Consider the following 13,865-nt stretch of genomic DNA (forward strand, 5'->3'; position numbering starts at 1 on the left):
CAGAGACGGTATTCATCCAAGATGCTAGCAAAGCTTCCTAACCCCCTTGTGGGGACTGAGTGGTTGGCAACTACAGGAGTGTCCAGTTTGGCCAGTCCATGTGCAACATCCCATAGGCCAGTGATGGCGAACCTATGACACGCGTGTCAGAGGTGACACACGAACTCATTTTTTTGGTTGATTTTTCTTTGTTAAATGGCATTTAAATATATAAAATAAATATCAAAAATATAAGTCTTTGTTTTACTCTGGTTGCAAAAATAAAAAAAATTTCTATATGTGACATGGCACCAGAGTTAAGTTAGAGTTTTTCAAAATGCTGACATGCCGAGCTCAAAAGGTTCGCCATCACTGCCATAGGCAGTGCAGGACCCTGACCACAGGAATCTAGAGATGCTGTCACAGATGCCCCCTCCCTCTCCCGCCCCACACTCCCCCAGGCCCCAGCCACTTGGAGGAATCGGACCCCCTTTTTGAGTTGTTGCCCTCTTGAATCTCCTGCATGTCGCTGCAGAATAACTGGTAGCAGTCTGAGTGACGAAGACCATATGGCAGCAGGTACACAATCCTTTCACACGTAGACATATAATTTTACTGGAAGCTAAAGGGGTGGGGCAGGGGGTGAACCCACTTCCCAGGAGTAGAAATATAGCGGAAATGTTTTGGAGCATGCTTTAGAATGTGTGTATCAAAGATGAGTCTAGTGACAACTCTATAAAGGAGTGAAAAGTCCAGAATAAGGAGAGGGCAATTGACCTGAAATCTCCAGATAGTCAATGAGGGTTTGGTGCTTTACTCCAATAATTTTCCTCCCAAAGATACATCATGAAGATTATAAAGAAAGAGCAAATAGGGTGCCCCCCTCCCCAAACAAAAGGGTGGCAGGACTTACAGAGGGTTTCTGTTGTTTGAGGGAAATGCCAAGGTTATTGCAGTCCTGGGAGTCTGCAGATACAGGAACCCCTGACATTACCCAGATGCAGTGTGCATTCATGCAAACCGGGCCAGGCCCTTCTGGGTTGGAGCCGTTGCACCTCCCTGTGGCTCAGCCACTGATTCCACGGCAGCCCCTTTTCGGACTCTCCCGGCGGCATTGTGATTAGCAAATTTAAACCTTCCTCACAAATCACTTAGAGATTCTGCTGTGCACATTACCATCTAATGTTCGTGAAGCCCAACTCCAAATTTAGAGTCCATTTTATTATTAGAATGGTATAAACTGTCCGCGGAATGATGCACGGCCGAAATACAGACACCAGCGTTATTTAGACTTGCATATGTTACTGCCACAATGAGGGCCGAGGGCCCTGGGGGGAATTTCTGCAGGCTCGATTTAAGAAATCTATTTGCTGTTTTTACTATCTCAGCAGTATATGTAAATAAAGGGTTGTTATGGTGCCATAATTCCCGAATGATGGGCAGTAACTATACTTCAGTGGTTCTATAAACCAGCCCATTACGACAAGTCATGGCCAGTTTTTCACCAGGCAAAACAATTCTGCGAGTGTGAGCCATCTAGGATATATAAAAGGAGCATATAATTAAATTGGGTTGAAATAGAACACCACTCCATGTCAAATGCTAGGTACACAGCCACAAATTGTAACATACTTTTTAACGATGGCAGGACATGGTTTCTTCTGTCAGAGCTATGGGCTTCCACGATGGGTTAGCTTTAAAAATAATAATAATCACTGTATTAAGGAAAAAGCCTATGGAATCTTGCTCTTCAGGGTGCGTTTTCATTTTTTTTTTTAATTGCCATGAAATCCTTGAGCTAAGTATTCAGTGCAGGTATGTTCGTGAAATGACTGTAACCCACATCAGCAACAGCGATTTCCCCGTATTTTTTTTTAATCCCCTTTTGGTTTAACCAGATTCTAGCACTGAGGACCCGCCTGTCAGATACTTTTCACATGGCCCAAAGAACTTGCTTTCCAGGGACCCAACCTTGCCCACTGTGGTCAAGGTCAACCTTGCCTACTTGCTCTCTCATGCTCCTCTTTGTCCCCCTGCTCTCCACTCCCACCAATGATCGGGTCTGGGATTCCACAGCAGGTGCTCCTTCTTCCAAAGTGAGAGAGCCTCTAACCTGCTCAAGTCTCTCCTTTGGACCTGGGGGCATATGTTTTCCTAAAGCAAAGAAAGTATCTTTCCTCACCTCCATCTTCACAACCTACTTCTCCCAAGCCTACTCCTCTGTTGAATGGAGGGGGCCCACTGGTTCGTATCTCAGCGGCCCCCAGGGCATGGTCCAGGCGGGGCAACCTGGGGCTTGTAGGCACAGCAGTACTGAGCCCAGGGAGAGCGAACTCCTGACACTCACCAGGAAATCCAAGAAGAGGGCTTCCGTTGCTTCCTGTGGAATCAAAGGCACAAGATTCCTCTTCTGATGTGTGAGGCGGCACCTACCTGCTTCCTGGCTTTAGGGATAAGGCCTCCACTTCTAAGGAAGGAGGAGAGAGACTCCATTTCCTTGCCCCCCATTATCTGTTCATATTAGAGTAATTTTTGCCAGGTCCGGGTATCCTATCTGCAGATTCCCTCCATTGGTGCCAAATAGTAGGGGGCAGGGACAAGAACAGCAAGAACCAACAATCTGGCTTTTAACTCAGCTCTGTGAAACTATGTAGCTAATTATAAGGTTATTTAAAATAAAAAGCATCTTAGTTATGATAGTTTACAAAGGACAATAAGACTGAGTCGTTCATGAAAGAATATTCATGCCTTGGAGGATTCCTTCTGGCTGCCAGGAGTGTTTAATGGCAGGGAGAGAGTCTTGCTTCCCCAGATCAAAGGCTATAATGCATGTGGTATCCAAAGAGGAAATTGGGGCTAGAGAGAATAGAGAGAAGTCATTACAATGTGACTTCATGCACAGGAGAATGTTGATAGCACAAGTTAACTGTTTGAACATCTCACTGTTGTGGGAACCCTGTGTTACCATGTGATACTCTAATGTTGCAGGACACGTATTTAGCATAATCATTCTCTCAACCACTGGAGAATGCTGGGATACTGTTGCTCACTGGCCCTCCCGATGGCCCACTCTCACACTGTGGCCATCCTAGCACATTACTGCAGAACACTCAGAGTTCTTACAGCAGGCAATCCACAGCAAGAAGCATCTTCTGTCAGAGGGAAAGGATTCTGCTCTAACCACTTCCAAGCACAATCAGACTCTGGCATGAAGGGCACGGAAGCCACGCCTGCTAACTCGGAATGCCATGGTCAGCGGGTTTGACCAGTGTTGTGACTCTGGCTGTCCCAGGAGCAAGCCGTGGGGTTCCCGGGGGACTCAGAGGCCAGAACACGGACTTGTAATAAGAGTGTAAATATGAGGCTGTAGAGCAACCACAGAGGGAAGGCTCTCTTTTGGTAAAGCCTTCAAATTATATATATTTCATAACGTGAACTGGAAATAGCAACCATTGTGGAGAAGAAATGGTCTGGTCCCACTCTGACCCCTGCATTTCCAGACCCAGTGGGTAGGGAGCGGCCCAGCGAGCACCAGTCTGAATCAGGAGTCCTCAGTTCTCCGTGCCTTCTCCTGATTAGCTTAAGCCCATTACCGGAAAATCTAGTGGAGGCTACTCGAGGCCAAACTAGTCATCCAGACAGCTTTGCATGAGACTGGAAGTCTAAATCTTAAAATGAAAAGCTGGTAAATTTTTAAATGCTAAGAACTACTGTTTGTTAAGCTCTCACCATGTGCTTGGCACTGTGCTAGACGCTTACCTTGCAAATGCTCATACACTGTGACATCATTCTCGCAACAATATTCTGGGATCCGTGCTATTTTTCTCCCCCTACCTGCATTTTACAGATAAAGAAACAAGCCAGAGAGGTTCAGTAACTATCCCAGCATCACACAGCTAATAAAGTTTGTGGAACTACCCAGCCTATGCTCTTGTCCCGTCACTCGAAGTGTGTTCCCGGGACCAGCAGCATCGACATCACTGGGAATAGAGGTGCAGCATCTCAGGTCCCACCCCAAACCTACTGAATCAAAATCTGAATTTTAACAAGATCCCTAGGTGATATACTGATCTCTCTCTCTGTCTCTTAACTGCCCCGAAACCTAGGAGAACTTGTTCTCTTTTGTTTGTACATATTACACATCGTGGTTCTCAAACTCCGAGGTGCAGCTGCATCACCGGAGGACCTTATTAAGATAAGACTGTGTTAGAGAAGAGTCTCTTGATTGTTAAGGGAAAAGGAACATCTGTTTACTCGCCTCCATCATTTGCTGCCCCGGTCAGAGGAACCTTCTGCTAGGTCACTGAATTGTACTTGCAAATTTCTGAACTTCTCACCAAGAACAATTTCTCAGTGCAAAGTCCGTGGGGTAAGGGAGACTCAAACATACAAGCCGGAATCTCAGAATCTGCACAGGTAGGGATGCCGGAATCTCTGTTTTTAACAAGGCTCCGGGGCACCATGCACATCTGAGTTTGAGGACCCCTAGTACTTGGAAATCTCAGTAAACTCTGTGTGTGCAGGAATGGGACTCGGTCAATTCCAGAGGAGTTAAGTAGTCACTTAGGAATTGGTGTCAGATGCTCATCCTGCATTTATATAATTGCTTCCACATTAAGATTGAGCTTCATTCCCCAGACAGTCAACAGTCTGGAGTCACCCTGAGCTTCCCTTCAAAGATAAAGGTAACAGTGTCTTCCTAGTTTCTCTAAGCAAGTTGCACAAAACAGCAAGTTCTTAGATGTTACAAATATTTGGGCATAGAAGTGTTGTCAGCAACAAAGCTCCCCCTGCTACTTTGGGTGATGTTTTTTGTTTGTTTGTTTTTTTAATATTTTTTATTGATTTCAGAGAGGAAGAGAGAGGGTGAGGAGGGTGAGAGAGATAGAAATATCAATGATGAGAGAGAATCATTGATTGGCTGCCTCCTGCATGACCCCTACTAGGGATCGAGCCTGCAACCCGGGCATGTGCCCTTGACCAGAATCGAACCTGGGACCCTTCAGTCCGCAGGCCGATGCTCTATCCACTGAGCCAAACCGGTCAGGGCACTTTGGGTGATGTTTTACTGAGTGTTTTGTGTCCCTGGCTTGTAAGGGTCTAGATAAATGCAGTTGGTCAAACTTTAATTAAATGCCTGGTTTGTGCTGAGCTTTATGTTAAGTTCTGGGGTCCCATTGCCATTTCTGTGACCAATGGACTGAACTGTGTGGTCTCCGTCCCCTCATAGTTGGCTTAAGGGGACTGAACACACTGGTCCACTGAGCACAGAGGGCAGAGAAGGGAAAAGCCAGGCTCCCGTGAATATACTGTGAACATAATTTGACTGAACTTTGCAGCTTATGGGGGAAAATTTTTTTTTTCTGAGTGGCGTTTAGAGTTAAACTTTTCCTTCATACTTTTGAAAAACCTCATGGTAGCGGCATAAATAACATCATATCGATACGAATAGAGAAACTCAAAACCCTAAAACAGTCAGGTTATATGTGGACACAAGAGAACATGCTAGCAGGTGAGGATTTACTATGTGCTTAGTGTTGTTCACACATTAAAGTTTCCAGATCCTCAAAGAGGCTCAACCCAATATACAAGATATGAAACGTGAGCCAGCTTTCCTAGGGGAAGTTACAGGCCAGCCTTCAAAGGTTTTTCTTTTACAAGGTCTTAGGTATTGTGTGTCCTTGGTTGGTGAGAGAGAAATGTCCGTATGCCTACACATTGAAACGGTGACGTAACGACAGAGGCTGTGATCAGCAGCTGTGCTGGCCCCACTTAGGTTTAGCATCCTCTAGTTTTTTCACACTGACAGACTAGAAATTTCAACGTTTTCCAATGTCCAGTCTAAAGAGGAAAAAACTCCCATCGCTTTCAACTGTTTGGTTTATGAGCAGCACAGAAACTTCAGAATCCATAGTCATTATAATAGTCACAACAATAAAGCATCTCACGTGTGGGTGCTCTGTTGTGGTTGAGGAATCCAGAAACCTTATTTTCCTCTGTGAAATGGGTATTGGTGAGGCTCAATTATCAGATAAAAATAGAGGGGTTCCTAGAGGTCAGGCAGCTCGGCCATGATCATGCCTGGCTCCTGGGTAACAGACAGAACATATACTTACATCCGGGGCCTCACCCCCAAATCACAGCTGCCTCCCCAAACCATGTAAGTCCTCAGAGTTTCTAAATGAAACCCGTAATTCAGCGAGCATAGTGGTTGATGCCGGCTCCAGACCCTAAGTGCTCGTTGCACATTTGTCATTATTTCTCCCTTTGTGCGGCAGGCAGATGTTTCCTTATCAAGGCAGCCAACCCCGATCAGAATGATGTTCACCTAAGCTGGGGAGCACGGCCGAGGGGTGAGGCCATTACCTGAATGAATCAGGTTGGAAAACGACTAAGAAGTCACAGAAGTAAGATAGGCATTATCTTGATTATTTGCCTACACCGCCCAAATGCACTCTATAATTGCTCAAACCACTTCTATTTTTTGCACTTAATAGGTTTTTCCATGTTCTTCTTTGAGCGGGGAAAGGAGGGAGCATTTTACATTCGTCCGGATGCAGATTTCAAAACCATCTGCCTCCACTGTAACTAGAAGGATTGTAAACAAGAGCACAGCTTTGAGGAAAGGCGATGAAATACACTTCTCATCCTGCCAGATTTGAGAGGAGAGAAGCTATGACATTATTTTGAGGGGTTTTTTTTGTTTGTTTGTTATGTTTTGTTTTTTAACATGTATCTCAATACTTGGGAGGCCGATTGTCTTTTTTTTAAATCTGGGAACTGGTATAAAGTAGCACCTGCCACTGAATTGACTGTGTAACTTTGGGCAAGCCAACTTATTTACGCCACGGTCCCTTCATTTGTAAAATAACTATCATAATAGTATTTATACCATAAGGTTGTTATTAAGAATTAAATGAGAATAATGCGTAGGAAGTTCTTAGCATTTTTCCTAGCACCTAATAAGCTGTTGTTCTTGCTAATGATTTCCTTATTTGACATTCTCCCCCAACCCAGAGTGGGGAAAAAATCTGCTCTTTTTAATAAGATTTTGAGATCATCCACTGAATTTTATTTTTCTTTTACATTTACAAAAATGAAAATAATGTGTGATCAAATAATGCCCGGATATCTCTTGAAATTCTGTTTTTATTTGTGTTTTATAATAACATATGGTAACGCTTGGGAAGAGGAGAAACTTTATTATGCCATTATCTTTATTATTTAATGATTATTTGGCTCCCAGAAAGGGTGTCTGATACTGTTCATCTCAGTGTGGCTCCTCAGCTCCCTGGAGAGCTGTGGGGAGTAACTCCGAGCCCCTCCTTCTTATTCCTAGCAAGTAATGAGCTCTGGCTCACTGACAAGTCCCAATGCCGATACAGTCTGGTAGAAAGATTAGAGAATCTGAAAGCCTGGATTCAAGTTCAATCACTTACTAGCTGTATGTCCTTGAACAAGCCACTAACCTGTCTAACACCCCATGGAGTCGGGATGTTAATGGGCCTCTTATTTTTCCTTCTTCGGATTATTATTATCCTCCATAGAATGATTGAAAGTGATTTAAAAGCAGTAAAGCATTAGATAACTTGGTATCATTATAGCAGACTTACTGATATTATAAAAATTATTAATAATAGTGCCCAGGCTGAGATAATGAGATCATAAATAACACTTTGTGAGAACAAGTTAATTTTGATCAACATACAGCCAAACAATAGATCACTCTTCTTTCATTTAAAAAAAAAAATCTGACCACTTTTTAAAAAATCTAATTGCTTTTCCCTCTCACTGTGTTAACATAAGAACTCCTCCAAATTTAGTTCTAAAAATCAAGATTTCTTCCAAAGGGTCTCTCCTTTGTCCCAGGGGTTTGAGATCATGAGAGCAGATCCGACACAGTTTCCTGTTAGCTAAACAGAGAAATCCAGGTAGAGGGTGTAATGAAGTGTGATGTATGGAAATACAGTTCAAGATCATACTGAACAGTTCAGGCCTCTGATGGCAGACTGCCCCTGTTCAAATCCACTCTGGGTCCATGGCTGTGAATAAGTCATCAACTTCTCGTACCCCAGTTTCCTCCTCTATAAAATGGGGATGATAATAGTCCCTTTGTCATAGGCATTTTTGGAGAATTAAATAAGTTAATATATATGTAAAGTCCTTAGAATTATTTAGCACATAGTAAGTGTCATGTAAGTGTTAGCTACCGTCATCATCATCATCTTCAAAATGGACAGCAATTTCTCTCAGATGCAGAACAGAGCTCCCCAGTCATACATGTTTTTTCCAGCGCAGGCCCCAGGTCCCCACTCTGTGCTCCCATTGCGCCCTGTGCCTGCTCTCAGGGCAGTTTTGGAGCTATCTGAGTGCTCATGCTGTCTGTAATTTTCCTGTCTTTGTCTTCCCAGGGCCTGCCATAGTCCCTCATCCAGGGGTGTGCTGGTAAGCCAGCTCTCTAAAAATAAAAGCCCTGATTTGTAGCATTTACTGATTTCTGTGGTGTACATACTCCCACCTTGGCTGATGCCAGGCTACCCGTTGTTTAGTAACGGGCCTGCCAAATTCCCCAAATGTTAACAGCTCTCGCGCCCTGCCTGAGCTGGCCCCAACACACCACGGCCTATTGCTTAGGCACTCAGGCAGTGAATGGGTTAACCAGCCAGGCTGGCTGCTGCATCAGGTAGCACTGGAGAGCCCACAAAAGATCACGACACTGACAAAATGCAGAAAGAAATGTGTGGGCGTAAAATAGTGCACTAGAGGTAGGGCCTCGTTTTAAAGTCTGATTTTCCAGGGCCCAGAGACATCAAATCAAAGGAATCAAACCCACGACCCTTGTTAGAATCCAGTTTCCCTGATAGTGATTCAAATGTCCCTGTTTTCCAGACAGTCCCTCCTTGTCTTTCCCTTGCTACCGACTACTTCTGCTTTATTTTATTTGAGCAATTGCCAGAATGGTGCCAAAAAGGAGCTGGAGAGGGAGGAGTGGTACCTGAGCTGACCCCCTTGCCTTAGATTGCCCCTTTGTGACTTCCCCTCTTCCTCACCATTGATGTGCTTTCCAGAATCCTGTACTGCAGCTGCCCCACCCCTCCTGTTAGTCTAAAAAAGGAATCTAGTTCATCCTCACACGTTACTCTACCTCTAAATGGCACACTATCCTGGCCAAGGAGTGCTGGTAAGCCAGCGCTCTAAAAATAAAAGCCCTGATGTGTAGCAGTTATGATTGCTGTGGTGTAAAGGAGTAGCCAGGTGACACAAAGAAGCATTTTCCCCAGTCCCAACTGCTTTCAGCAACCCTCAGTTCCATTTAGGTGAAAACTTTCCAAATTGGAAAAGAATAATCCCACGTCAGCATTCTTTGAAGCAAGCATATCTCAGCCCACTGCACCTGCCCTCAGACTTCACGCTGGCCATCCGCAGACACAGTTTGCGTCAGGAATGGTCTTTCCTTATAAGTTCGTTCCCTGGAATTTCATCGGTGTTGCATTTAGGAGTGTGTCTCTCTGAGCCTCCGTCTCTGTGTTTCTTGGTGCCAGCGAAGCTGGGAGTTCCCTCCTTGTTAGAATGTAAAGTGCTCTCTTGCCTCCTGAAGATGAGTCTTTCTCTCTCTGAACGATGAACACTCACACACAATCATAATGTCCTCCTGTTCAGGAGAGCTCTCTGTTGTGTGGATTCGGGAAAACGTTGATGAGAGTATGTGCTGTTTCCATCTAAAGATTATTAACTATCTTATAACTTTAGAGATCAACCTACACAGTCGCAACATCAGTCACTGACCACTGGGGGAGCAGAGATTTGCCCAAGACCCCTTCACATTAGTGAGGATGGTTATTTGCAGGGTTTATGGAGTAAGTAAGTATGATGTGCTCAGTGGATGCTGAGACCCACGACCCCCCTTCCTCTACCACCACCCAGCCCCCCCCCATCCCATGTAAAAAAAAACAGGCCTTTGAACCTCCCTCTGTGAAGATGATAAAGGTAATTTGAAGGGAAATTGACCACATCAAAAGTACTGACACAGTATCATCCTTAAGCCTCACTCAAGTGCTTAGACTTCCCCTCAGATTTCTAGTTTTTACCTCCCCATTCTTCACTGTGAGCTGATAAGCCAGGATTACCAGACAAGGAAGGAACTCCTCTAATTTGGAAGACAGAGAATTTTTTTATGGTTCTCCAGAGAAACAGAGCCAATTGGATGGATGGATGGACGGATGGTCGGACAGATGGATTTTAAGAAAGCTGCTCATAGGATTGTGGGGGCTGGCAAGTCTGAAATAGGGCAGGCCAGTAGCCTGGAAATTTATGTAAGGGTTGATTTTGCAGTCTTGAATTTGAAATCTTCAAAGCTGGAAACCCAGGCAAGATTTCTATATTGTACTCTGAGGCAGAATCCTTTCTTCTGAAGGCCTTCAGCTGAATGGACAAGACCCAGCCACATTCGGAGGGCAATCTGCTTGCCTTTAAGTCACCTGATTGTAAATGTTAATCACCTCCACAGATACATACCCTCATAGCAACGTCTGGAATAGTGTTTGACCAACAACTTGGCTCCATAGCCTAGTCAGTCTGACACATAAAATTTACCATCACAGAGACCAAAACACAGAAGCAGAGAAAAGCAACTTGGAGGAAACTATGCTGGGAGAAAACTTCATAAAAACGTTATTAATATGTTTAGAGATATAAGAGAAAATATGGGAAGCACAAAATAGAAGCCGGGTGCAATATGTTTAAAAAAAAAAAAAAAAAGAAAACCTCAGCAAAGAGCTGTTGGAAAATGACAACATAAATGAAAATCTCACAAAAGTTTCAAAAGTTGAGAAACACTTTTAGAAAATAAAGCAAAAACCCACAGGGATGTAATATAAGAGAGACAGACCAAATTCAAGCAAGATCCAAAAGATCTGAGCTGAAAACCACAAAAGTTCTATAAAGACAGAACAGAGAGAACCAAGGGAAGGAAATTGTCAATGTGATAAATAAAATTTCCCAAAGTTAAAGGACAAGAGTTTCCAAATTGCAAGGGCCGACTGAGTACTGATTGAAAGAAACCCACACTGAAGTACATCATTGTGAAATCTCAGAAAACTGGGGACAAGAGAACACACTCGAAGCTGTTATGAAGAGAAACCAGTTCACACATAAACGAGGAAACAAAACAACTTCGGATTTCTGAAAAGTAACATGGAGGTAATTGCTTAGAACAGCGGTTCTCAACCTGTGGGTCGAGACCCCTTTGGGGGTCGAACGACCCTTTCACAGGGGTCACCTAACACCATCGGAAAACACATAGATAATTACATATTGTTTTTGTGATTAATCACTATGCTTTAATTATGTTCCATTTGTAACAATGAAAATACATCCTGCATATCAGATATTTACATTACGATTCGTAACAGTAGCAAAATTACAGTTATGAAGTAGCAACGAAAATAATTTTATGGTTGGGGTTCACCACAACATGAGGAACTGTATTAAAGGGTCGCAGCATTAGGAAGGTTTAGAACCACTGGCTTAGAATTACATACACAACCTAACTATCAAAGAGGCATAAGGGTGAAGTAAAGATATGTTCAGCTATGCAAGGTCTCACAACATTTACCTTTTATACACAAACCTCTTCTCAGGAGGCTGATGACATGGGCATGGTACCTGTGATAAACTCCTATCTGGAAGCATCCTGTCCTTTTCAATAGCAGTGTGGTGGGAGTAGCATCTCCCTCCCCATCCTGGTCTCTGCTCTTGGAATCTTGGGTGTTCCTTGGGTGTCTCTTACCATTCTCACAAGCATTCATATATGTGTTTAATGAAGTGAATTTTTGAGGACTTGTGGGATACCCAAACCATTACATGCATTTTTGTGAAAAGCTGTGCTCCAAGTTCAAAATAACCAATTTACTAATCATCTTTGGAATTTGGGATCTGCCTTTGATTTGGTTCGGAAGGATTAGGAGGACATGTGATAACCAAGTCTGTGCACTCAGAGTGTTACCAGTAGCATCCGTGGCTCATGAGGTCCTCTGTTTCCCCAGGCTATCAGTGTTCCTGTCTCTCACAGTTCACTGGGAGAAACTGTGAATCGGAGATCACAGCCTGCTTCCCAAACCCTTGTCGGAATGGAGGCTCCTGCGACCCCATAGGAAATACTTTCATCTGCAGTTGCAAAGCTGGGCTCACTGGAGTCACGTAAGTGAGATTGCTCAAGTCTTTTATGCTGTTTCTTGTTGCTAAGAAGACAAAGCAGTAAACAACTAACTGGGATGAAATATTTACCAGTGATAGGCCAGGCAAAGGGTTAATATCTATAATAAAAGTGTAATATGCTAATTAGACTAGACAGCCGAACAACCTTCCAGACAAAGCCACAGTGGTGAGGGGCCAAGGCAGAGGCAGTTAGGGTTGATCAGGCAGGCAGGCTAGCAGTTAGGGGTGATCAGACAGGCAGAGTGGTTAGGGGCAATCAGGCAGGCAGAGGGGTTAGGGGCGATCAGGCAGGCAGGCGAGGGGTTAGGAGCAATCAGGCAGGCAGGCAATCAGTTAGGGGTGATCAGTCAGGCAGGCAAGTGGTTATGGGCTATCAGACAGACAGGCAGGCAAGCGGTTAGGAGCGAGTGGTTAGGAGCGAGCAGTCCCAGATTGCAAGAGGGATCCTGGATTGCAAGAGGGTGCAGGCCAGGCTGAGCACCACCACCACCACCACCACCACCAGCCCCCCCACCCCCCCCTGCACAAATTTTGTGCACAGGGCCTCTAGTCTTTCTATAAAGAGTGCTTACGAGTGACTAATGTTAACAGGGATTATCTCTGGGTAATTTATATATTTTACTTTATACTTCTCTATATTTTCAAATTTTTATATAATTACTGTGTCCTGTAACCAAGAAAACAATTCTTTTAAAGAAGGTCATCACTGACCCCTCATGCTTCCAGTATAATTCTGAGGCAGACATACTATCCATTTCCCCAGAAATTATTACCAGGACTCTACTCCTTAGCATTTTATGATCATTCTGAGAAACTAAAGCCTACCTTTCCTTTGCAAATCTTCTCTCTCCCACTCCCAAGAAATAGGGAAATTAAAGTGTTAGTTGGATGAAAAGGAAATATTTTAAATTTTTACTAAAATGCCACCTTCATCCATCCTTGATGGATTTAAAAGTCTATGCATATAATCTCAAGCAAGTGATAGACTAATTACAGATCAGTCTTATGTATTCATTAAAGCAAATCTCCCGAGGACTTTACCAGGAAATACTTAACTGACTTTGAGTCTTTGGATGCAATTTAAAGTAATAAAGCTGCATTTATTTTTTTAAATACTCAGTGATTCTGACTAATTTCCAACTGACCTGACTTCAATCTGTTCAAATTAGGGACATTTGACTACATTTTAAGAAGTGGATTACCAAAAATACAGGTGATGGGGCCTTTTAAATGCATATAGCGGAACAATTGCTGAATTACAGAAAAGGGAAGGAAAAATGGCTCTGTGTTCTCAAATAACTTTAAACTAAGAAATAGTAAGAGTTAAATGTTTGCCTTATAATTATACTCAAAGCAAGTCTTGGCTTGTTTTAAAGAGAATAAAAGTAATTTAATTATATTTCACTAGAATGTTTTAGTCATTTTTTCCTAGTCATCTGCATTAGCATTACCTTTTTTTTTTTAAATCCTCCCCCGAGGATATGTTTTGTTTGTTTGTTTTTAAGGATGAGAGGGAGAGAGAGAGAGAGAGAGAGAGAGAGAGAGAGAGAAATCAGTTGCCCCAACTCTGTATGGAACCAACAACCCAGGCATGTGCCCTGACGGGGAATCAAACCTGCAAACTTTTTGGTGTAAGGGATGATGCTCCAACCAACTGAGCTGCCCAGCTG

At 43.5% G+C, this 13,865-nt stretch overlaps 1 protein-coding gene across 1 annotated transcript in view; it reads left to right on the forward strand.

Annotated features, from left to right (window-relative positions):
* The window catches only part of FAT3 (FAT atypical cadherin 3), a 501,079-nt gene that overhangs the window by 477,530 nt on the left and 9,684 nt on the right, over nucleotides 1-13,865 (forward strand). Inside the window, exon 22 of the mRNA XM_006092757.3 lies at nucleotides 12,024-12,177. Coding sequence (XP_006092819.1) covers nucleotides 12,024-12,177 — 154 coding nt within the window. The remainder of the gene's footprint in view (nucleotides 1-12,023; nucleotides 12,178-13,865) is intronic.

This window comes from Myotis lucifugus, unplaced genomic scaffold, assembly GCF_000147115.1.
Source record: "Myotis lucifugus unplaced genomic scaffold, Myoluc2.0 scaffold_104, whole genome shotgun sequence".
Taxonomy (NCBI): domain Eukaryota; kingdom Metazoa; phylum Chordata; class Mammalia; order Chiroptera; family Vespertilionidae; genus Myotis; species Myotis lucifugus.